General features: G+C 44.9%; 1 protein-coding gene across 3 annotated transcripts in view; it reads right to left on the bottom strand.

The window, feature by feature from the left end:
• TBCD (tubulin folding cofactor D) overlaps positions 1–24787 on the bottom strand; it is a 353196-nt gene that overhangs the window by 165738 nt on the left and 162671 nt on the right. For all 3 annotated transcript variants that reach the window (XM_073606952.1, XM_073606954.1, XM_073606953.1), the window contains exon 15: positions 4700–4856. In XM_073606952.1, the coding sequence (XP_073463053.1) occupies positions 4700–4856 (157 nt within the window). The remainder of the gene's footprint in view (positions 1–4699; positions 4857–24787) is intronic.

Below are 24787 nucleotides of genomic sequence, written 5' to 3'. Positions count from 1 at the left end.
TCCTTCTCTGAGCTGGCCGCTCAGCTGATTGCCAGCTCCTATCTCTCCACTAATACTCAGCTGTTGATGATATCCTGCTCGTCAGTCCTGCCTGCTTAAGCCGTCCAGCCCAGAGGATCTCTGCCTTCGCCTTGGTCAACATCACAGAGACACTCTCCTGCATTCCTGTTAAAAGACTTTCTTGGCTGACATCCCTTCTGGCTCCAGATCCTGCTTGCTGTTTTACTACGCTCATCTCCGGCTCCCTGACGTTTGGCTTGGCTGACTGTCCGTTCCGGTTCCTGAACTCTGGCTATGTTTTGACTACGTTTTGTTCTATTTACTTTTATTATTAAACAAGTGTGATTTAAGTGTACTTCTGTCTCGGTCTGGTTGAATGGTTTCTGACAAAGGCAGAAAATACATTGGTGCCCATGACACTGCTAATTCCTCTACAGCAGTGGTCTCCAAACTGAAGCCCGCGGGGCCAATGCAGTCCATTGCTTGCCTTTATCCAGCCCTTGGGGCACTGTTCCGTCCACAGATATAAGGCACTATATTTCCCACTGACATCAACAGTGAGGCGCCATTCCTTCCACTAACACCAACAGTTTGGTACTATTACTCCTACAGACACCAACAAAGGGGCATTATTCCTTCTCCTGGCATCAACAATAGGGAATAACTTGTCCCACTGAAATAAACAATTTGGCACTGTTCCTCCCACTAATAATATGAAGGGGAACTATTCCTCCCACTGGCACCAAGGATGGGGCACTATTCCTTCCATGGATACCAACGATGGGGTACTATTCTTTCCATTAGCACCAACGACTCCTTTCATGGATATAAAGACTGGGCACTATTCCTCCCAATGACACCACAATGGGGCATAACTCCTTCCATAGCACCAATGATGGGGCACAACTCCTTCAACGGCACCAATAATGGGGCATAAATCCTTCCATTGACAAAGAGTAGGCACTAATCCACTCTATGGCACCAATGATGGGGCACCATTTCTTTTCACTGACAACAATAGGACATTATATCAGTGGAAGGGGGAACGGCTTTTGGTGCCAATTGAAAGAAAAAAGACTGGGCACTATTCCTCCCAATGACACAAACAATGGGGCACCATACCTTCCACTAATACCAACGATGGGGCACCATACCTTTCACCAATGCCAATGATGAGGCACCACACCTTCCACTAATGCCAATGATGGGGCACCATACCTTCCACTGATGCCAATGATGGGGCACCATGCCTTCCACTAATGCCAATGATGGGCCACCACACCTTCCACTAATGCCAATGATGGGCCACCATACCTTCCACTGATGCCAATTATGGGGCACCATGCCTTCCACTAATGCCAATGATGAGGCACCATAGCTTCCACTAATGCCAATGATGGGGCACCATACCTTCCACTAATGCCAATTATGGGGCACCATGCCTTCCACTAATGCCAATGATGAGGCACCATACCTTCCACTAATGCCAATGATGGAGCACCATAACTTCCACCAATACCATTGATGGGGCACTATTCCTCCTCTTACTGACCACAGTCACCATGTAATTTTCTACCCCCACTGATGCTGAGGCACTCCCACTGGCCACAGTCTGGCCCCTTAAAGTTTGAAGGACAGTAAAATGGCCATTTGTTTGGAGAGTTTGGAGACCCCTGGTATACAGCATAAAAAAGGTCCAAATGAGTGACCCAACTACTACCGGACCAGCCAGAACTATTTCCGACTGCTGAATTATACCTGCATGTCTGAGCATTATCTGAGTGCAATGGGTACGTTCAGTCACCACACTACCCCTAAAGTATATATCTGGTGTAAAAAAAAAAACATAGGTATGAATGCGGCCACGGCACACATTTGTAGTATTAAAAGGAGTTGGTCAAAATCTGGCACGAGGAAAGATCACCGGATCGGTGAGAAAGGCAAGTGTTATCACAGGTAGGCTACACTCAGAGGGGAATTCATTAACCAATTCAGCTCCGGAAGGTTTTACCTCCTTAATGACCAGGCCATTTTTTTGCATTACTTTAACTGACAATTGCGCGGCCGTGCGACACTGTACCCAAATAAAATTGACGTCCTTTTTTTTCCTCCACAAACAGAGCTTGCTTTTGGTGGTATTTGATAACCTATATATTATATTATTTTTTACTTTCTGCAATAAAACATATCATATAAAAAAAAAAAAAAAATGTAAAAAAAAAATCTAATTTCTTCATCAATTTAGGCCAATTTGTATTCTGCTACATATTATTGATAAAAAAAAAAAAAAAATCCAAAAAAAGTGTATATTGATTGGTTTGCGCAAAAGTTATAGCGTCTACAAACTTTTGATAGATTTATGGACTTTTTTTTTTTTTTTATCGTTTTTACTAGTAATGGCGGCAGTCGGCGATTTTTAGCGGGACTGTGACAGTGGGGCGGACAAATCTAACACTAAGTGATACTTTTTGGGGACCAGTGACACCAATACATTGATCAGTGCTAAAAAATAATGTACTTTCATTGGATAAATGACACTGGCAGGGAAGGGGTTAACATCAGGGGCAAGCAAATGGTTAGGTGTGCTCCTAGAGAGTGCTTTCTAACTGTGTGGGGGATGGACTGACTGGAGGAAGAGAGACATCTGTGTTCCTGATTAGCAGGAACACAAGATCTCTCTCTTCCTGTCTGACAGAATGATGGTCTGCCTTGTTTACATAGGCAGATCACCGTTCTGCCTCTCCTACGAACGATCGGCAGGGATCCGCTGATTGCCTCCCGTTGTGATTGGCCCACCCCAAAGCTGACAACACTAATCACATACAGGTACGTGGTTTTATGCTTAAGGGCCGCCCTGGCACAGGAAATGTATGTGGGGCGGTCCTTAAAGCGAAGTTCCACCTATAAGTGGACCTTCCGCTTTAAGCACTCCTCGCCCCCTGACATGCCACATTTGGCTTGTCATTTTTTTTTGGGGGGGGGGGGTGTACCCTTTTTTCGTGGGACTTCCTGTCCCACTTCCTTTCTTCGGCCGCCTAGGCGACTCCTCCTCTCGTTCTATGGGGCCCCTCCCTGCCAGCAATCTTCTGGGACACAACTCAGGTCCCAGAAGATCGGCCGGCCAATAGGAGTAGGAATAGGAGAGCGCAGCCTGACACGCACATGCGCAATGCATGCCCGGCTGTGAAGCCGTAAGCTGTCACGGCTGGGTGCCCACAGTTACCATGACGGCGCCGAGGAGAGGAGGGGGAGGAAGGGGAGGAGGAGCTAGCCTCCGGGCGGCCACATCGCTGGACCGTGGGGCAGGTAAGTGTCCGTTTACTAAAAGTCAGCAGCTATGCTTTTTAACCCCTGACTTTTAACCCCTTCCCGCTGAGTGTACGCAGATGTGCGTACTTGGCATTACAGGGTTATACCAGGATGATGCCCGCAGCTACAGGCATCATCCCGGTACCGTTGTTTAGAGCGGGCGATCGGCTATCCGAGTATAACAACCGATGCGGCTAAAAGCCATTCGGCTGTTATACTGGAGGAGCGGGAGGGGACGTCCCCCCTCCCGCCGCCTCCCGTTCCATCGGGAGGCCCGATGACCAATCGGCCGCCTCCAGCGGCTGGGGGCGGGCTGGAATGAAGCTGTGGGTGGCTTCGTTCCAGCCTCCTAATCGTAAACACGGAAGCGACGCCATGACGTCACTTCCCGTTTACTCGGCTGCCAATGGCGCCAGTTTTAGAAAAATACACAGTATTCAGAATCACCGTTTTCGGCGATCTGAATACTTTGAAGTGCAAAGGAGGGATTGGAGGTCTTTTAGACTCCCCATCCCTCCATAAAGAGTACCTGTCACCACCTATTACTTTCACAAGGGATGTTTACATTCCTTGTGACAGCAATAAAAGTCATCAAATTTTTTATTTTTTTTTTTAAACACAATTTATAAATATAAAAATAAATAAGAAAAAAAAAAAAAAAGTATAAACCACCCCCGACCCCGCGAGCTCGCGCAGCAAAGAAAACGCATACGGAAGTCGCGCCCGCATATGTAAACGGTGTTCAAATCACACATGTGAGGTATCGCCGCGATCGTCAGAGCGAGAGCAATAATTCTAGCACTAGACCTCTTCTGTAACTCTAACCTGGTAACCGTAAAAAAAAAAATTTAAAGCGTCGCCTATGGAAATTCTTAGGTACCGTAGTTTGTCGCCATTCCACGAGGGCGTGCAATTATAAAGCATGACATGTTTGGTATCTATTTACTTGGCTTAACATCATCTTTCACATTATACAAAAAAATTGGTGTAACTTTGCCGTTTGGATTTTTTAAAATTCATGAAAGTGTCCCTTTTCCCAAAAAATTTGCGTTTAAAACACCGCTGCACAAATACCATGTGATTTAAAATATTGCAACAATCGCCATTTTATTCTCTAGATTCTCTGCTATATATATATATATATATAATGTTTGGGGGTTCTAAGTAATTTTCCAGCAAAAAATACGGATTTTAACTTGTAAACACCAAATTTCAAAAAATAGGCTTAGTCATGAAAAGGTTAATAAACTAAAAAACGGGTGGAACTCCGCTTTAAGTGGTTAAAGAGCAACTTCAATAAAAGTGTAGTTGCCATTTTCTTTAACAAAAAAAAAACATGATGTACAGTATATACAAATGCTGAAGATTTCACAAGTATAACTAGACTTACCTTGCAATCTGATTTACATATGGCTGCATTTCGAGAGGGTCATAGGCCCGTGCAAAGGCCCAACACACGTAACAGGCAGCATCCCGGACAGCCGAACCCACGCTACACGCACCGCGCTTCTCATCATAAACCAGCGCCTTCAGTATGACGGGGACAACTGCAAGACAAAGAAATGACGTCCGTTTAAAAACCTAAAAAAAAAAAAAAACCCATATGGCTAAGGACTTCAAAATATCCAGATGAAGTTGACTGTTCACAGCTAAAATATAATTGGTTGTTAAGTAAATGGTGACCCTGGATAATGGCTGAACAAAGATGGCGCCATTCTTCTGGAGAGAAAAATCAGATGAAGGCGTTGTCAGGGGGAGTCCTGTGATCAGTAATAAATACCTGGAAGGGTTACACTGACATTATTACTTATCATGGACATGCTTTATATTAAAATGTTGTAAACATCTTGATGATAGGTTCACTTTAATGCGATTCGGTCGCAGACTGGAACCACGTGGTCATTTTTTTTCTGCCATCTCTCACGATGTTTCTAAAATCAAAGTACAAAAGATTGTTCCTGGCAAAGAAAATCTTTAAAGTGACACTAAAGGTTCATTTATTTATTTATTTATTTTTAAATAACAAACATATCATACTTACCTTCACTGTGCAGCTCGTTTTGCACAGAGTGGCCCCGAACCTCGTCTTCTGGGGTCCCTCGGCTCCTCCCCATATCAGATAACCCCCTTGGAGAAGCGCTCTCCTGGGGGGTTACCTTGCGGGCGCGCTCCCGAGTCCAGCATTCGCCATCCATAGACGCCGAATGCAGGACTCGGCCCCGCCCCCCCCCCCCAGCGGCTGCATCATTGGATTTGATTGACAGCAGCGGGAGCCAATGGCTGGGGGCCTGGTCACTGACAGGCGTTTTTTCATCTTAATGCATAGGATGCATTAAAGCGGGATTCTGGCCAGCGAAACATTTTTTTTTAAAGTCAGCAGCTACAAACACTGTAGCTGCTGACTTTAAATAAGTAGACTTACCTGTCCTGGGTGCCCGCAATGTCGGCCGCCCGAGGCTGACCCGTCCCTCGGCTCTCGGGTCCCGGCACCGCCATCCTAACTAAGGGAAACAGGCAGTGGAGCCTTGCGGCTTCACTGCCAGTTTCCTACTGCGCACGTGCGAGTGGCGCGGCGTTCTGTGAATGGCCCCGTGGTGTTCTGGGAACACACACAGTTCCCAGAAGGAAATGGGGCCGCTCACCGAGGAGCAGGACACGCCGCGGAATAGGAAGAGGCAGATTAGGAAGACTGCCTAGCAACAAGGGTTCAGGTAAGTTTAAAATTTTTTTTTTTTCAAATTTTTTATTTTTTTATTTTTTAAAGATTTTTCATGCTATCTTTTATTTTAGGGTGGCCCTCCACTTTAGGGTGAAAAAACACGAACCTTTACAACCCCTTTAATAGCATATTTGAGCAGGCAATCATTAGATCTTCATCCAGACAGTGCCTAGAAAAACCACAGTGATAAACCTAATTAAAAAAAGGGATATTTTCCTTGTGTTTTCATTGATTTGTTCATCAAAAATATCAAATGATGTGATGATGTAACTGTAGGAAAAGGAAGTACACCCTTGACCTTAGAAGCTTTAGCACGTCTATGGTTACGTCTATGGTTACGTCTATGGCATCCACTCTGCCGGCCCATTCTAGATTTGCTAAGGCGTTTTTGTATTATGACAGAGTTAAAAATCTTCTGGTTCAACTTCAGACAAATGGGGTTGATTTACTAAAGGCAAATACTCTGTGCACCTTGCAAAGTGCAGTTGCTCCAGAGCTTAGTAAATAAGAAGCTCTGTTGGCTTCCATCATCCAATCATCTGCAAGCAAAAAATGCTGTTATTTTATTTTCCTGGCACGTGATTGGGTATTTTTTCCCAAAGTGAAGCGTTACCTCATTTACGAAACTTTGGAGCAACTTCACTTTGCAAAGTGCACAGTCTGTTTGCCTTTAGTAAATCAACCCCCGGTGTGTCACATTCTTTCTCATCAAGCACACTTTAATATGATGCAGAATTTATAGATGACTTGATGGCTGCAGGCTGCTCAGGCCTCGAAGAAAACAAAAAGCAACAAGCCACAACATTTCTACCACTCCACCTCTTCTCCTGAAATGTTGTCTTCAGTTTGGTCCAGGGGGGGGGGGGGGGGGGGGGATTTACGGTGGGGGGTTGTTTTTCAGGGGTTGGGTTTGGCCCCTTAGTTCCAGTGAAGAGAACTCTTAAGGCGTCAGCATACCAAGACATTTTGGACAATTTCATGCTCCCAAATTTGTAGGAACAGTTTGGGGACGGTCCCTTCCTGTTCCAACATGACTGCGCACCAGTGCACAAAGCAAGGTCCATAAAGACACGGATGAGCGAGTTTGGGGTGGAGGAACTTGACTGGCCTGCACAGAGTCCTGACCTCAACCCCTTTAGGATGAACTAGAGCGGTGCCTGACCTCACAAATGCTCTTCTGGAAGAATGGTCAAACATTCCCATAGACACCCCCCTAAACCTTGTGGACGGCCTTCCCAGAAGAGTTGAAGCTGTTATAGCTGCAAAGGGCGGGCCAACTCAATATTGAACCCTACAGACTAAGACTGGGGTGCCATTAAAGCAGAGTTCCACCTAATAAAGGAACTTCTTCTTATACGCCCCCCCCCCCCCTCCGGTGTCACATTTGGCACCTTTCAGGGGGTAGGAGGGAAAAGGGAACCCATTTTTGACAGGTCCCCTTCCCCACTTCCGGAGACAGGGCCGCAGCCCAATCTCCCGTAAGTTTAACCCCTCCTTCCCCCGCCGCGCCAATTAGAAAGCGCAGTGTGCTTCGCGCATGCGCAGTGGGGAACCAGTTGTGAAGCAGAAAGGCTTCACTGCCGGGTTCCCTTACCAGGAATGGCGGCGGCAGCACCCAGGAGTCGATCTGAAGATCGGCTGGGGTGCAGACATTGCGGGCTCCCTGGACAGATAAGTGCCCTAATATTAAAAGTCAGTAGCTACAGTATTTGTAACTGCTGACATAATTTTCTTCACTCAGGCTAGACCTCCTTAAAGTTAGTGTGTGTGTAAAGGCAGGTGTCCCAATACTTCTGGTAATATAGTGTGTATGTGTATATATATGTACACACACACATACATATACACAGTGGATATAAAAAGTCTACACACCCCTGTTAAAATGTCAGGTTTCTGTGATGTAAAAAAAAATAAGAGTCCACTAAATAACTATAAAATATATAAATATATATATATATATATATATATATATATATATATATATATATATATATATTTATTATATACATACACACACATATACATACACACAGTGCCTTGCAAAAGTATTCACCCACCTTGGCTTTTTACCTATACATTAAACTTTTTTTCAGAAATAAAAAACTGATAATTGGCATGTGCGTATGTATTCACCTCCTTTGTTATGAAGCCCATAAAAAGCTCTGGTGCAACCAATTACCTTCAGAAGTCACATAATTAGTGAAATGATGTCCACCTGTGTGCAATCTAAGTGTCACATGACCTGTCATTACATAGACACACCTTTGTGAAAGGCCCCAGAGGCTGCAACACCTAAGCAAGAGGCACCGCTAACCAAACACTGCCATGAAGACCAAGGAACTCTCCAAACAAGTAAGGGACAATGTTGTTGAGAAGTACAAGTCAGGGTTAGGTTATAAAAAAAAAATATCCAACTCACGGAGCGGGCAAGGAGGGCATTAATCAGAGAGGAGCACAGAGACCTAAGGTAACCCTGGAGGAGCTGCAGAGTTCCACAGCAGAGACTGGAGGATCTGTACATAGGATGACAATAAGCCGTACGCTCCATAGAGTTGGGATTTATGGCAGAGTGGCCAGAAGAAAGACATTACTTTCAGCAAAAAACAAAATGGCACGTTTTGAGTTTGCGAAAAGGCATGTGGGAGACTCCCAAAATGTAAGGAGGAAGGTGCTCTGGTCTGATGAGACTAAAATTGAACTTTTTGGCCATCAAAGAAAACGCTATGTCTGGCACAAACCCAACACATCACATCACCCAAAGAACACCATCCCCACAGTGAAACATGGTGGTGGCAGCATCATGCTGTGGGGATGTTTTTCAGCAGTCGGGACTTGCAAACTGGTCAGCGTTGAGGGAAAGATGGATGGTGCTAAATACAGGGATATTCTTGAGCAAAACCTGTAGCACTCTGTGTGTGATTTGAGGCTAGGACGGAGGTTCACCTTCCAGGACAATGACCCCAAACACACTGCTAAAGCAACACTTGAGTGGTTTAAGGGGAAACATGTAAATGTGTTGGAATGACCTAGTCAAAGCCCAGACCTCAATCCAATAGAAAATCTGTGGTCAGACTTAAAGATTGCTGTTCACAAGCGCAAACCATCCAACTTGAAGGAGCTGGAGCAGTTTTGCAAGGAGGAATTGGCAAAAATCCCAGTGGAAAGATGTGGCAAGATCATAGAGACTTATCCAAAGCGACTTGGAGCTGTGATAGCCACAAAAGGTGGCTCTACAAAGTATTGACTTTAGGGGGGTGAATAGTTATGCACATTGACTTTTTCTGTTATTTTGTCCTATTTGTTGTTTTCTTCACAATTAAAAAAAAAAAAAAAAATCTTCAAAGTTGTGGGCGTGTTCTGTAAATTAAATTATGCAAATCCTCAAACAATCCATGTTAATTCCACGTTGCGAGGCAACAAAACACGAAAAATGCCAAGGAGGGGATGAATACAAATTATATATATATATATATATATATATATATATATATATATATATATATAAAAAATTTGTGGCAGAGCGTTGACCTGCCAGGGTCTAAAATGAGGTTATGACCCAGGATTGTCAACTAGGCAGGTTGAAGAACTCCAGGGAGTTTGTGTCAAGGAGAGGAAACTGGCTTTTCAGTTTCCTCAGTGTTTGGTAAAGTCTGTTTTGGGCAAGAGAGAGGTTCCCCCAAAATGGGGTTTTTAGGCAGCACAATGATAAAGAAAATCAAATTCAGTATCAAAAATATAACAAATTTATTAACGTATACCATAAAAGTTAAAACAATGAGCTCCAGTGGGGGGCATTTAAGATAAAATTACATTACATATTAATAGGCTGAACATATATTGGCAGACATATATTCACAACAACACTCGGTAGCATGAATATTTGAACCTGACGCGTTTCAACCCCTGTACTTGGGGTCTTCTTCAGAGGATTGGTCTGCTGAAAAATATACATAGATGAAATTGATACATGTAAATAAATTACATTAGTATAATGGTAGTTACATTCACCATGTAGAATATGGATACAATAGTAATAATTTACCCAGTAATATATGTTCGGCAGAAAGGAGAACGAGGCCTCCCATATGGAGATCCCTAGGAACGACTATCCTCCTGTCCCCCCCAGGAGAAGGACACCGGGCACCCCTACCGCCAACCGCGGTTCAGGCCGGGGTAGTGAAAGCAGCGACGTGGCTTGCGAGAGGTCACACTCTTGGATACCACCCACCAGACTAACAAAAACAACCAGGGAGCACAGAGGGTTACACCTGTGAGGGTAATCAAAAAGTTCCTCATAATAAACTCAGTCATTTACATGGTACTGATTATATGTCCAAGAAGGGACAAGAAAACAGAAATTATATATATATATGAAATTTTCCAGAGGCAGTATAAGGTATGGGCAGCACCTCAGTGTGTGCTCAATGTGATGACGATCCGTATGAAAACGTGATATATAAGAAGACCAAAGTGGAGTGAAAGGATGAAAAATAGGTAATGGCTAGTGAGGACTGGGTGTAGGAATATGGTGAAAGGAAGTGAATGCACCGAAATTGCTGGGAGAAAAGATGTGAAAAAAGAGAGGGGAAAAGGGGAGAGAAAATGGGAAGGGGAGGGGGGGGGGGGAAAGGGAGGGGGTTTGGGGTGTTTTGGGGTAAAAAGGGGAAGAAAAAGAGATTGCACAAAAAGTTGAAAATGAATTAATTACCTCAAGGGGTACTAAAGGACACGTGTTTAGGCACTGTGTAGCCCCATATACAAGACTGGTGCCTGTTAACCAAACCCGGGATTGGTCATAGGGTATAGCGGGCTCGGTGGATTGGTATCCCACACTGAGTCCACCAGTCTGAAAAATAGGTAAATATCAAAGTGTAAGTTGTAGATAACGAATGGTGGCCAAGTCATTGTACAACAAGGCCACTATGGATAAACGGGGGTCAATGCAGAATCAAATAATGTTCGCATGAGCCCCCATTGTATAGGACAAAAAGTAGTGCCTAGACAAGGACCAAATACAGAGTAATAGAAGTGATACTTACTTGGTGTAAATTGAAAAGTGCCTGCTGTTCACCAGGGAGGAAGAGAGACTGAGGGTGTGCTGCGAGTATACCTCTTATATACTGCCTACTGGGGGTGTGTACTCACTTATGATCAATCCAGGTGTGTGCGCCATCCCTGATTGTTCTGCGGTGGGCGGCGTGACCGCCATATAGGCAGTCGAGCGTGGCTTCCCCGGCGTTCCGGAAGAGCATAGCTCCGGCTCAGCGTCACTCTCGTCGGAATCTCGCGATGCCGATGACGTCACGCCGCACGCGTGGGGCCCCGCGCATGCGCAGTGGCGAGCGGCATCCGAGAGTGTTCCGGAATGCCGCCGGCAAGGAGGAAGTAATCCCCAATGCAGCGCCCGGTGGCCATCCGGGCATCCAATGGGGAAACATGGGGGGGAGGAGCCACCTATAGGGGCCGGCTCATTCCCCCCCCCACCTTGCCGGGAAGCCAGATCGCAGATCACCCCCGATCCTGAGATGGGGGCGGAGACAGCACCGCAGGACTCCCTCAATCAGGAGGGGAGGGGGGGGGCAGTTCCAAGTGGAAAAGAGTATACAAAAAACGATTGAAAAATTGTACATAACATATATCTGTTGATTCATAGCAATGTCATTCATACTAACATTGGCATGTATATCTATACGTAAGGAGCATCAGTACAGGAGGAAAACTTCAAATGCATATGTTGGCATCTACATAACATCCCGATAAGGGAAAAAGTGATAATGGATAAGTGGGGTATATGAATTGATAACACATACTAATATAATAGAATATCCAATTATTAAGAGAGATAACCGGGGAATAGGAAGCATAAGAAAAAAGAACCAACAAGAATAAAGTAAAGTAAAATGAAATAAAATAAAATAAAATAAAATAAAATGAAACAAAGCAAAATAAAATAAAACAGAAAAATAAAGGGCAGGGCTTATTGTCACCAATTTTTGTGAGCTATATATAGTTTCATTGGAAACTAACTATTGTGTTTTTCCAGAAACGAAACCCTTTAAAAAGGGGGCAAATGAGATAGCCTCATTGAGTCCTGGGAACGAGGTGGAATTGAGCATAAAGATCCACCTCTGTTCGCGTTGCAACAAAGTTTTGTTCCAATCGCCGCCTCGAACGGGTATATGGACTCGATCGAGTGCGGCGAAGGATACCTTAGGCATTATAGAGTTGTGGATTTCCATTACATGGCGTCCAAGGGGTAAATATGGATTACTAATTTGCATATGGTAGATGTGTTTTGATATCCGCTGATGGAATTCTTGCTTGGTCTTGCCCACATAATGCGCTCCACATTCGCAGGACATAAGGTATACCACCCCTCTTGTTTGGCAATTGGTAAAATGCCTGGGTTTAAAAATTGACCCATTTGGAAGATGAAAGACCTTTTCACGTCTAATATATTGGCAATACGAGCAGTGCCCACGGGGAAAAGATCCCAGAACAGAACAGTGTTTCCGTCTTTTTTGTGCGTTTTGAACTCACTCTGAACCAGTTTATCTTTCAATGATGTAGCTCGTCTGTAAGTAATGGAGGGGGTATTTGAAATGAACCTACTGACTTTCGGGTCATCTAAAAGTATAGACCAGTGTTTACGGATGACGTTATTTATCTCGTTGTGCTGTTTCGAGAAGCGTAAAATCACCCTGGTGGTGGCCATGTCCTGGTCATGTCTCACTCTCTCTTTGAACAGCAGTGTATGTCTCGGCTGTGTGACCACTCTATTGTATGCCTTACGTAGGCATGAGCGGCTATAGCCTCGCGCTAAGAGCCTCGTTTGTAGTTTTTGTGCTTCTTGTTTGAAGGATACCTCGTCGGAGCAATTCCTACGGACACGTAGATACTGTCCATAGGGGATCGAGTTTTTTAGACGAGTAGGATGAAAGCTATCCGCGTGAAGGATGGTATTTCCTGCGGTGCTTTTTCGAAAAAGTGTACTAGAGATTGTATCCTCAGAGGTACGTCTCAGCTGTACATCCAAGAATGCAATCTGGTTACGATCGTAGGACATAGTAAATTTTACATTAAATTGGTTTTCATTGATTTGGTCAAAAAACTTTAGTAATAACTCTTCAGGGCCGTCCCAGATAAGGAGGACATCATCAATGTACCGTCGCCACATATATATGTGGCTCCTGTACCTGGCAATGTCCTCCCCATCATCGAGCACTTTCTCCCACTCCCCCAGGTACAGATTGGCGTAAGCCGGGGCACAACAAGTGCCCATGGCCACGCCCTGCACCTGGAGGTAGTGGGAGTTGTCAAAGACGAAAAAATTGTGATTGAGGATGTGCTCGAGTCCGTTGATGATGAACTCGTTAACTGCCACATCATATTTCGGATGTCTCGACAGGAGTGCCCGTATAGCCTCGATCCCCTTGTAATGGGGTATCGAGCTATACAGGGCCTCGACGTCAATGGCCACAAGGATGGAATTGGGTGGAAGTGATATTCCCTGAATGAGTTGAAGTAGGTGCATTGTGTCCTTCACAAACGAGGGCATACAGAGACGAAAGGTTGCAAGAGCGAATCGATCACTTTACTGAGGTTTTCTGAAATCCCCCCATTGCCGGAGACAATTGGTCGTCCGGGGGGTTTTGTTCGACTTTTATGGATTTTGGGCAAACTATAAAAAGTGGCCATACGTGGGTGTTTTACTCGGATAAATTCGTATTGGTCTCTGGTGATAGCTCCTTTATCAAGAGCAGACTGAATTAAATCGTAAAATTGGGTATAGGATTTTTGTATGATTTTAGTTGGGATAATTTTATACCATTCACCATTGTCCAGAATATCTAGACACATGCGTACGTAGTCCTGATTGTCCATCAGGACCACGTTACCTCCTTTATCAGATGGTTTTATTGTGATCTCAACATTGTTACACAGAGAGTCGATAGCCATCGATTCCTCTATTGTGAGATTTTGAGGTAGTGTTTTTTTATTTTGATGTGAAAGTTTGGCAATGTCTCTAAGTGTTTGTTTAACAAAGATCTCTATGCTGGGATTCAGACTGAGTGACGGAAATTTTCCAGACGGTTTTTTAAAATTGGTTAGCGGATTCAGAGTGGGTTCATTCGCACCTTCAAGGAGGGTTTCCAGATCGATTTGGTCTATAAGGTCTATGGTATTGTTCTCTTGAAACAAGAGGGTCAAATCGCGTAGAGCTTTTAGCTCCTTTATGCTGAAGTTGTCCCCTTGGGTCATATCCGTATCAATGTCGTTTTTTGCATGAAGACTCTTCAAAAGTAGCCGACGTGCAAATAATTGCAAATCAGTTACAACTTCGAATAAATCGAAGTTCCCTTGTGGACAAAAAGTGAGCCCACGTGACAATACATTAGCTTCGGCTGGGGATAAAGGGTGTGATGATAAATTAATCACACTGAGGGATTCTGTTGGATCCGCATAACATACGAGTCCAGATTCCCCGCTCCCCTGTTTGATTGGGACGGAGAGAGTCCCCATGTTTGGTTTAAAGGGGTCTGTGATCCAAATTTTGGACATCCTGATGGTGAATTTACAGGCATTTTATTTCCTACTGGGTTAGATGGAATTATAGTTTCATTGGTGGCCGAATTTGATGTATCAGATTTAGGTATTGTGGGCCTCGCCTCATTGGTATGGAGTTCCGAAAAGCGGATAGCTTTCATCCTACTCGTCTAAAAAACTCGATCCCCTATGGACAGTATCTACGTGTCCGTAGGAATTGCTCCGACGAGGTATCCTTCAAACAAGAAGCACAAAAACTACAAACGAGGCTCTTAGCGCGAGGCTATAGCCGCTCATGCCTACGTAAGGCATACAATAGAGTGGTCACACAGCCGAGACATACACTGCTGTTCAAAGAGAGAGTGAGACATGACCAGGACATGGCCACCACCAGGGTGATTTTACGCTTCTCGAAACAGCACAACGAGATAAATAACGTCATCCGTAAACACTGGTCTATACTTTTAGATGACCCGAAAGTCAGTAGGTTCATTTCAAATACCCCCTCCATTACTTACAGACGAGCTACATCATTGAAAGATAAACTGGTTCAGAGTGAGTTCAAAACGCACAAAAAAGACGGAAACACTGTTCTGTTCTGGGATCTTTTCCCCGTGGGCACTGCTCGTATTGCCAATATATTAGACGTGAAAAGGTCTTTCATCTTCCAAATGGGTCAATTTTTAAACCCAGGCATTTTACCAATTGCCAAACAAGAGGGGTGGTATACCTTATGTCCTGCGAATGTGGAGCGCATTATGTGGGCAAGACCAAGCAAGAATTCCATCAGCGGATATCAAAACACATCTACCATATGCAAATTAGTAATCCATATTTACCCCTTGGACGCCATGTAATGGAAATCCACAACTCTATAATGCCTAAGGTATCCTTCGCCGCACTCGATCGAGTCCATATACCCGTTCGAGGCGGCGATTGGAACAAAACTTTGTTGCAACGCGAACAGAGGTGGATCTTTATGCTCAATTCCACCTCGTTCCCAGGACTCAATGAGGCTATCTCATTTGCCCCCTTTTTAAAGGGTTTCGTTTCTGGAAAAACACAATAGTTAGTTTCCAATGAAACTATATATAGCTCACAAAAATTGGTGACAATAAGCCCTGCCCTTTATTGTTCTGTTTTATTTTATTTTGCTTTGTTTCATTTTATTTCATTTCATTTCATTTTACTTTACTTTATTCTTGTTGGTTCTTTTTTCTTATGCTTCCTATTCCCCGGTTATCTCTCTTAATAATTGGATATTCTATTATATTAGTATGTGTTATCAATTCATATACCCCACTTATCCATTATCACTTTTTCCCTTATCGGGATGTTATGTAGATGCCAACATATGCATTTGAAGTTTTCCTCCTGTACTGATGCTCCTTACGTATAGATATACATGCCAATGTTAGTATGAATGACATTGCTATGAATCAACAGATATATGTTATGTACAATTTTTCAATCGTTTTTTGTATACTCTTTTCCACTTGGAACTGCCCCCCCCCTCCCCTCCTGATTGAGGGAGTCCTGCGGTGCTGTCTCCGCCCCCATCTCAGGATCGGGGGTGATCTGCGATCTGGCTTCCCGGCAAGGTGGGGGGGGGGAATGAGCCGGCCCCTATAGGTGGCTCCTCCCCCCCATGTTTCCCCATTGGATGCCCGGATGGCCACCGGGCGCTGCATTGGGGATTACTTCCTCCTTGCCGGCGGCATTCCGGAACACTCTCGGATGCCGCTCGCCACTGCGCATGCGCGGGGCCCCACGCGTGCGGCGTGACGTCATCGGCATCGCGAGATTCCGACGAGAGTGACGCTGAGCCGGAGCTATGCTCTTCCGGAACGCCGGGGGAAGCCACGCTCGACTGCCTATATGGCGGTCACGCCGCCTACCGCAGAACAATCAGGGATGGCGCACACACCTGGATTGATCATAAGTGAGTACACACCCCCAGTAGGCAGTATATAAGAGGTATACTCGCAGCACACCCTCAGTCTCTCTTCCTCCCTGGTGAACAGCAGGCACTTTTCAATTTACACCAAGTAAGTATCACTTCTATTACTCTGTATTTGGTCCTTGTCTAGGCACTACTTTTTGTCCTATACAATGGGGGCTCATGCGAACATTATTTGATTCTGCATTGACCCCCGTTTATCCATAGTGGCCTTGTTGTACAATGACTTGGCCACCATTCGTTATCTACAACTTACACTTTGATATTTACCTATTTTTCAGACTGGTGGACTCAGTGTGGGATACCAATCCACCGAGCCCGCTATACCCTATGACCAATCCCGGGTTTGGTTAACAGGCACCAGTCTTGTATATGGGGCTACACAGTGCCTAAACACGTGTCCTTTAGTACCCCTTGAGGTAATTAATTCATTTTCAACTTTTTGTGCAATCTCTTTTTCTTCCCCTTTTTACCCCAAAACACCCCAAACCCCCCCCCCTTCCCTTCCCATTTTCTCTCCCCTTTTCCCCTCTCTTTTTTCACATCTTTTCTCCCAGCAATTTCGGTGCATTCACTTCCTTTCACCATATTCCTACACCCAGTCCTCACTAGCCATTACCTATTTTTCATCCTTTCACTCCACTTTGGTCTTCTTATATATCACGTTTTCATACGGATCGTCATCACATTGAGCACACACTGAGGTGCTGCCCATACCTTATACTGCCTCTGGAAAATTTCATATATATATATAATTTCTGTTTTCTTGTCCCTTCTTGGACATATAATCAGTACCATGTAAATGACTGAGTTTATTATGAGGAACTTTTTGATTACCCTCACAGGTGTAACCCTCTGTGCTCCCTGGTTGTTTTTGTTAGTCTGGTGGGTGGTATCCAAGAGTGTGACCTCTCGCAAGCCACGTCGCTGCTTTCACTACCCCGGCCTGAACCGCGGTTGGCGGTAGGGGTGCCCGGTGTCCTTCTCCTGGGGGGGACAGGAGGATAGTCGTTCCTAGGGATCTCCATATGGGAGGCCTCGTTCTCCTTTCTGCCGAACATATATTACTGGGTAAATTATTACTATTGTATCCATATTCTACATGGTGAATGTAACTACCATTATACTAATGTAATTTATTTACATGTATCAATTTCATCTATGTATATTTTTCAGCAGACCAATCCTCTGAAGAAGACCCCAAGTACAGGGGTTGAAACGCGTCAGGTTCAAATATTCATGCTACCGAGTGTTGTTGTGAATATATGTCTGCCAATATATGTTCAGCCTATTAATATGTAATGTAATTTTATCTTAAATGCCCCCCACTGGAGCTCATTGTTTTAACTTTTATGGTATACTTTAATAAATTTGTTATATTTTTGATACTGAATTTGATTTTCTTTATCATTGTGCTGCCTAAAAACCCCATTTTGGGGGAACCTCTCTCTTGCTTATAGCTTTCAAGGGGTGAGCAGCAAATTCCTGGTTTCCCCTCTGGTGTCTCTCTATATACGGTAAAGTCTGTTTTGGGACCTGGAGCCTGGAGATTTCAAAGTGAGTGATCCGGGTGGGATGAAATCTTCAATCCTGGATCCAAGTTTTTGTAACTACCAGCACACTAATTATTCAGGTGTGTGCTGGGCTATTAGTAGTGACCTGACCATGGTTCTGGGCTTAACCCCGGTAGACAGGAGGTCTGGTCCAGGAGTCAGGAGAGCTCCACCTAGGAGAGAATTGCAAAGGGGCTGCTAAGTTCATGGTCCAAACATTGGTGAGTGAACAGTCTGTAGAAGACAGACAAGGGCCTGGAGTTTCAGCCACAAGGGCTGAATGTCATTTGTTTTTGATAGAAAAATAATGCTGTGAGGAAAACTCATGTTTTGTGATTTTCGGGAACTTTTAAATAAAAACGGGCAAGAAAAGCCCTTAAAAAGAAGAAAAGCGAGTGGTGGTGTCCTTAAAAGCTCTACCAAGTTCTCACATAATTATATATATATATATATATGAAGAGCTGTATGATCTTTTTTAGGGAAGCTAGCATTGAAAAAAATCCCATCACCGAGATTTCCCAGTAACCTCAAGCCTATTGTAGCAGATGGCGGTCCCCGGGGCCCATAGATACAGAACATACGCATGTATGTAATGGCACCATTGTCATGAACAATGGTACGGTGTGATTCTACCTGCAGCTCTATTCAGCTTCTAGATTATCTTCTGAATTCCTGCACGGCCGTTCTAAGCACTCGCAGGCTGCACACAATGCAAACACTTGTCGCTTTTGCTTGCAGCACCTCAGGACTTCTTCTTGGCAAGAATAATAAGGCACACATGTAATAACAGCGAGCCTACGCAGGCTCTTCTCCTAGCAGCAAGCCATCTCATACTCATTCATGGCCTACAGTAATGTATAGCCTGTGGGCACAACTGAAGCTCCACAACTGAAAAGCTCATTTCCCAGGGGATGTTCTCAGGCTGGCTTAGCTCCTGGCTCCTGAACAATGACCTTATAGAGGGAAAAAGGAACAGCAGCTCACCTTACTGGTTTGTGGAGTGGTAGGAGAGGTCCGGTGTGCCAGCAGCAGCACAGCTTAATCTTGAGCGGCTCCTGGCACGTGAGATGAGAAGAGGGCGCTTTTCCAAAATTAGAGGAGGGGGTGTGAGAAGAAGACCCAGCGACCAAGATGTCATTATTTCGCTGAAGGGGGACAGGGACTCATCTCACATTATAGTACATTAAAATGCTGGATGCTTCATAGCTTAAGAGAACCTGTCAAGAATTATGAATGGAAATGCCATTGCTGATCTGCTTCTGATAGACCAAGCTCCAGCTGCCATCCTCATCCCTAGTGATCAGGGATGAGGCTGAGAGTCCCAGGGCTACCACCGTAAAGTGAACATGTGACCACCTGTCTGACATTCTAGTCCAGGGGCCTCCAATGTTTCAAAAGAAAGGGCCGGTTTACTGTCCTTCAGACTTTAGGGGGGGGGGGGCAGACTTTGCCTAGTGGATGTAACCAATGCCCATCATTGGTATATTTAGAGGAAGGGTGTCCCATCATTGGTGTCAGTTCAAGGAATAATGCCTCATTATTGGCATCAGTGGAAGGAAGAGTGCCCCATCATTGGTGTCAATAGAAGGAATAGTGCCCCATCATTGGTGTCAATGGAAGGAATAGTGCCCCATCATTGGTGTCAGGGGAAGGAATAGTGCCTCATTGTTGGTGTCAGTGAGAGGAATAGTGCCCCATCATTGGTGTCAGTGGGAGGAATAGTGCCCATCATTGGTGTCTGTAGGAGGAACAGTGCCCATCATTGGTGTCGGTAGGAGGAATAGTGTCCCATCATTGGTGTCAGTGGGAGGAATAGTGTCCCATCATTGGTGTCAGTGGGAGGAATAGCGCCCAATTATTAGTGTCAGTGGGAGTAATAGTCCCCCATCATTGGAGTCAGTGGAAGTAATAGTGTCCCATTATTGGAGTCAGTGGAAGTAATAGTGCCCAATCATTGGAGTCAGTGGAAGAAATAGTGTCCAATCATTGGTGTCAGTGGAAGAAATAGTGTCCCATCATTGGTGTCAGTGGGGGGAATAGTGTCCCATCATTGGTGTCAGTGGGGGGAATAGTGTCCCATCATTGGTGTCAGTGGGGGGAATAGTGCCCCATTGTTGGTATCACTGGGAGGAGTGGTGCCCCAAGGGCCAGATAAAGGCAAGCAAAGGGCCACATTCAGCCTTTGGGCTGCAGTTTGGAGACCACTGTACTAGTATTTACATATTGTTTACATGTATGTATAGCTAAAACTTTATTTTGATTTCTTTAAAACGTTATTTTTATTTCTGGATAGAGCAGAATTAGAACTCCTGCCAGTTTCCTATTGTTGTCTGGGTGAAGAGATTCAGCCTCCGTATTTTTTCTAGTGACCGTTGTCACCGGGAGCAAAAGTCATGGGAAATCCAAAATTTTTACAGTTGTCATAAGAGCAAGTAAGGGAAAGCTTCCAATGGGGGAGATTAATCCATTGACAACCATCTAGGAGGGGAATTCCCTGGCTTTGTAAAGACTTTCTCTAACATCCTGGTGCATCTCTGGAACTGAATAGGACAGACAGCAAAAAAAAAAATAAGCTGAGAGGTGGTTAACCTTTTTTTGCTCTATTCAAAGCTACACTATATACCTTTACACGCACATGAACTTTAATGACATCCCAGTCTTAGTCCGTAGGGTTCAATATTGAGTTGGCCCACCCATTGCAGCTATACCAGCTCCAACTCTTCTGGGAAGGCCGTCCACAAGGTTTAGGAGTGTGTCTATGGGAATTCTAATTCATCCCAAGGGTGTTCTATGGGGTTGAGGTCAGGACCCTGTGCAGGTCAGTCAAGTTCCTCCATCCCAAACTCGCTCATCCATTTTCTTTATGGACCTTGCTTTGTGCACCGGTGTGCAGTCATGTTGGAACAGGAAGGGGTCATCCCCAAACTGTTCCCACAAAGTTGGGAGCATCAAATTGGTATGCTGACGCCTAAAGAGTTCCCTTCACTAGAACTAAGGGGCCAAGCCCAACCCCTGAAAAACAACCCCAACACCATAATCCCCCCTCCCCCCACACCATAATCCCCCCCTCCACCAAATGATTTGGACCAGTGCACAAAGCAAGGTCCAAAAAGACATGGATGAGAGAGTTTGGGGCGGAGGAACTTGACTGTCCTGCCCTCAACCCGATAGAACATCTTTGGGATGAATTAGAGCAGAGACTGCGAGGCAGGTAGGCATCCCAAACCAATATTATGTTTGTATAAAAAAATAAATAAATAAATAAAAAGATAATTACAGATACATTTAAAGCAGTTATTTTTTTAAATTAAAATAAATATGTTATACTGACCTGCTCCGGGAAGTGTATTGCACAGAGCCATCCTGAAGCTACTCTTCTGGGGTCTCCCAATGGCACCCTCCGCTTCTCCTCCATAGCAAGCCCTCTACTATGGGGACACATGGGCAGGCGCACTCCTGAGCTGGGTTGTGTGTGCCCATAGATACACATACAGCACAGCCCCTCCCCCCACCCTGTCCTCCAAAGATTTGACTGACAGCAGCAGCCACTGACCCCCCTGTTGCCCGAGTTTCCTGTGAGTCTAGGAAGAGGGGGGAGAAGAACTGCAGCTGGGTACAGCTCTGGATCATTAGAGGACTCGGGTAAGTGTTTAACAAGAGGGGAGAGAGGGGTGCACAACAAGTGGTAAAACGTTTTTTTAACTTAATGCAGGGAATGCTTTAAGGTGGTTCTAAAGGCTCCAGGTTTTTTTTTTTTACCTTTCTGCATTCTATGTATGAAGATAAAAAACCTTCTGTGTGCAGCAGCCCTCCTAATACTTCCCTGAGCCTCCTCTAGATCCAGCGATGTGCATGACAGCCTCAGCTCTCCGGGGACTCTCCCTCTTCATTGACCGAGACAGCAGCACGAATCATTCATTGGCTCCCTCTGCTGCCAATCACAGACAGTGAGCCAATGAGGAGAGAGAGGGGGTGGGGCCAAGCCACGGCTCTGTGTGTGATTGGGTACGCAGAGCAGCGGCTGAGGAGCAAACCTGCTTGGTTGCCCCCCCATAGCAAGCTGTTTGCTCTTGGGACAACTTGGCAGGAGGGAGAGGCCAGAAGTGCTGGCGGGGGACAATGTACAGCCTGATCACTGGGGAAGGGGAGACTGAGGAAATGCCTCCTCCTCCTTATTTCTGCCTGCGGCAAACTGATGACATCATCTCAGCTTACGCTAAGTCACCGATTGGAATTGAGGAAGGATTTTTGTGATCAAAGGTGGTGCTTTTCTGAAAACGATCCTGTTGCTGTATATTGTGACACGTCAGGGATTTATTCATTAAAAGTGACCTAAAAAGGTCCAGTTTAACCACAAACCACATCAGCATCATCATCATCATCAGGCTATGCATGTTGGGATTTGTAGTTCCTCAGAACCGACCAGCCCCCAGGTTGTCCTGTGAGTTGGGTCAGTGTACGTTTATAGTGGAGGAACCTGTTCTCCGGGTCTCACCGTCATACACAGCGGATGGAATGTGCCCCAACCACCGGCACACAAAAGAATCGTACCCTCAAACTAAGGCGCTTGGCCAAAAATATTTTACTGTTTGTGTTGTTTTTCCTTTTTCTTACAAATGGCAAAGAGAAAATAAATTAGACTGATGTGAGTCTTCTGTATGGAAATATCCGGAGAGAAGGCGGCAAACATCTCAGGTCTTATTATAGGCCCCATTCCGGAGAGAAGGCGGCAAACATCTCAGGTCTTACTATAGGCCCCATTCCGGAGAAAAGGTGGCAAACATCTCAGGTCTTACTATAGGCCCCATTCCGGAGAGAAGGCGGCAAACATCTCAGGTCATATTATAGGCCCCAATCCGGAGAGAAGGCGGCAAACATCTCAGGTCTTACTATAGGCCCCATTCCGGAGAAAAGGCGGCAAACATCTCAGGTCTTACTATAGGCCCCATTCCGGAGAGAAGGCGGCAAACATCTCAGGTCATATTATAGGCCCCATTCCGGAGAGAAGGCGGCAAACATCTCAGGTCTTACTATAGGCCCCATTCCGGAGAGAAGGTGGCAAACATCTCAGGTCTTACTATAGGCCCCATTCCGTAGAGAAGGCGGCAAACATCTCAGGTCTTATTATAGGCCCCATTCCGGAGAGAAGGCGGCAAACATCTCAGGTCTTATTATAGGCCCCATTCCGGAGAGAAGGCGGCAAACATCTCAGGTCTTACTATAGGCCCCATTCCGGAGAGAAGGCGGCAAACATCTCAGGTCTTACTATAGGCCCCATTCCGGAGAGAAGGCGGCAAACATCTCAGGTCTTACTATAGGCCCCATTCCGGAGAGAAGGCGGCAAACATCTCAGGTCTTATTATAGGCCCCATTCCGGAGAGAAGGCGGCAAACATCTCAGGTCTTATTATAGGCCCCATTCCGGAGAGAAGGCGGCAAACATCTCAGGTCTTATTATAGGCCCCATTCCGGAGAGAAGGAAGCAAACATCTCAGGTCTTACTATAGGCCTCATTCACACCTGAGAGTTTTATCGCTTGAAGCTCAAAAACGCTGGAGGGGGAAAAAAATTAAATAAAATCAATTATTCTCTATGGAGACGGTTCACATCTCCATTCCAAGTCGCCTGAAGCCAAACAAGTTCTGGAGCTTTTTTTTGTCGCTCAAATCGGGCAGATTTGGACTTTTTTTGGCACGTTTCTATTCTCATAGGAATGAATAGAAACGTGCCATTCGCGCGTTTTTATGCATTTTTGTGTGTTTTGTCGTTGCGTTTTTTGAACGATTTTCTGATCAAATGAAAAATAAAAAAAATAAAATAGTAATACTATATCAATAAATGTATATAAAAAACCTGTAGACCTTGCGCTTACTCCAACGAAATCATATATGTAAGCAGCTACCACGACAAATAGAAAATTTGCTATAAATCATATAAAACCAAGTGTAGCGCTAATAGATGAAAAAAATGTTGCTATAACACAAAAAATAATAAAAATATATAAAATAAAAAAATGGTGTTTTGTATATTCGTGAAAGTTCATACATAAAAGTCACTCATGTTATAAACCCTTAGGATCACCAAACGTGATGACGAGAAGCAATAATAGCAATATAGTCCAAAGCTAAATATGCAGGTGAAGTGAAAATAGATAATGCAATGGTGATGAACTCCAAGACATATAATTATGGAAATTTCTGAATATAATCCAACGTGTGCTGATAGACACTTGTGCAGAACCACCACCCGAAATGACTGGAGGCTTACCAGAAAGTTGGGACCCACAGAGCATACGCTATATGGGTCAAACAGGCTTATGTTGCTCACTGGCAATGGAGGTAGGATACCAAGGGCTGATAGATGGTAAGGTTGTAACGTTGCTATCCCAAGGCAGTCTTCTCCATACGGAAGCTCAGATATCAACGGCCATAACCCATCTGTACGTGTAGATGAAAGTGTCTCAAGGATCTCTTGGAATAAGCTTGCAGGGAACAGAAGACCTGGGAGGAGAGGCCATAAGCGAGTGTGAAACCAGCTGTTAAGGCCTCTCACTCTCGTGTTTGGCCTGACAGAGCCTCCCCCTAATATTTACCTGAGCCCATCTTGATTCAGCGATGTTCCACAAGAGACTCGGCTGCCCGGGACTCTCCCTCCTCATTGGCTGAGACAGCAATGAAGCGCGATTGGCTCCCACTGCTGT

Source organism: Aquarana catesbeiana, linkage group LG12, assembly GCF_042186555.1.
Source record: "Aquarana catesbeiana isolate 2022-GZ linkage group LG12, ASM4218655v1, whole genome shotgun sequence".
NCBI classification, from domain to species: Eukaryota; Metazoa; Chordata; class Amphibia; order Anura; family Ranidae; genus Aquarana; species Aquarana catesbeiana.
Note: the sequence above shows the minus strand (reverse complement) of the source record. Positions and strands in the feature narration are given on the sequence as shown.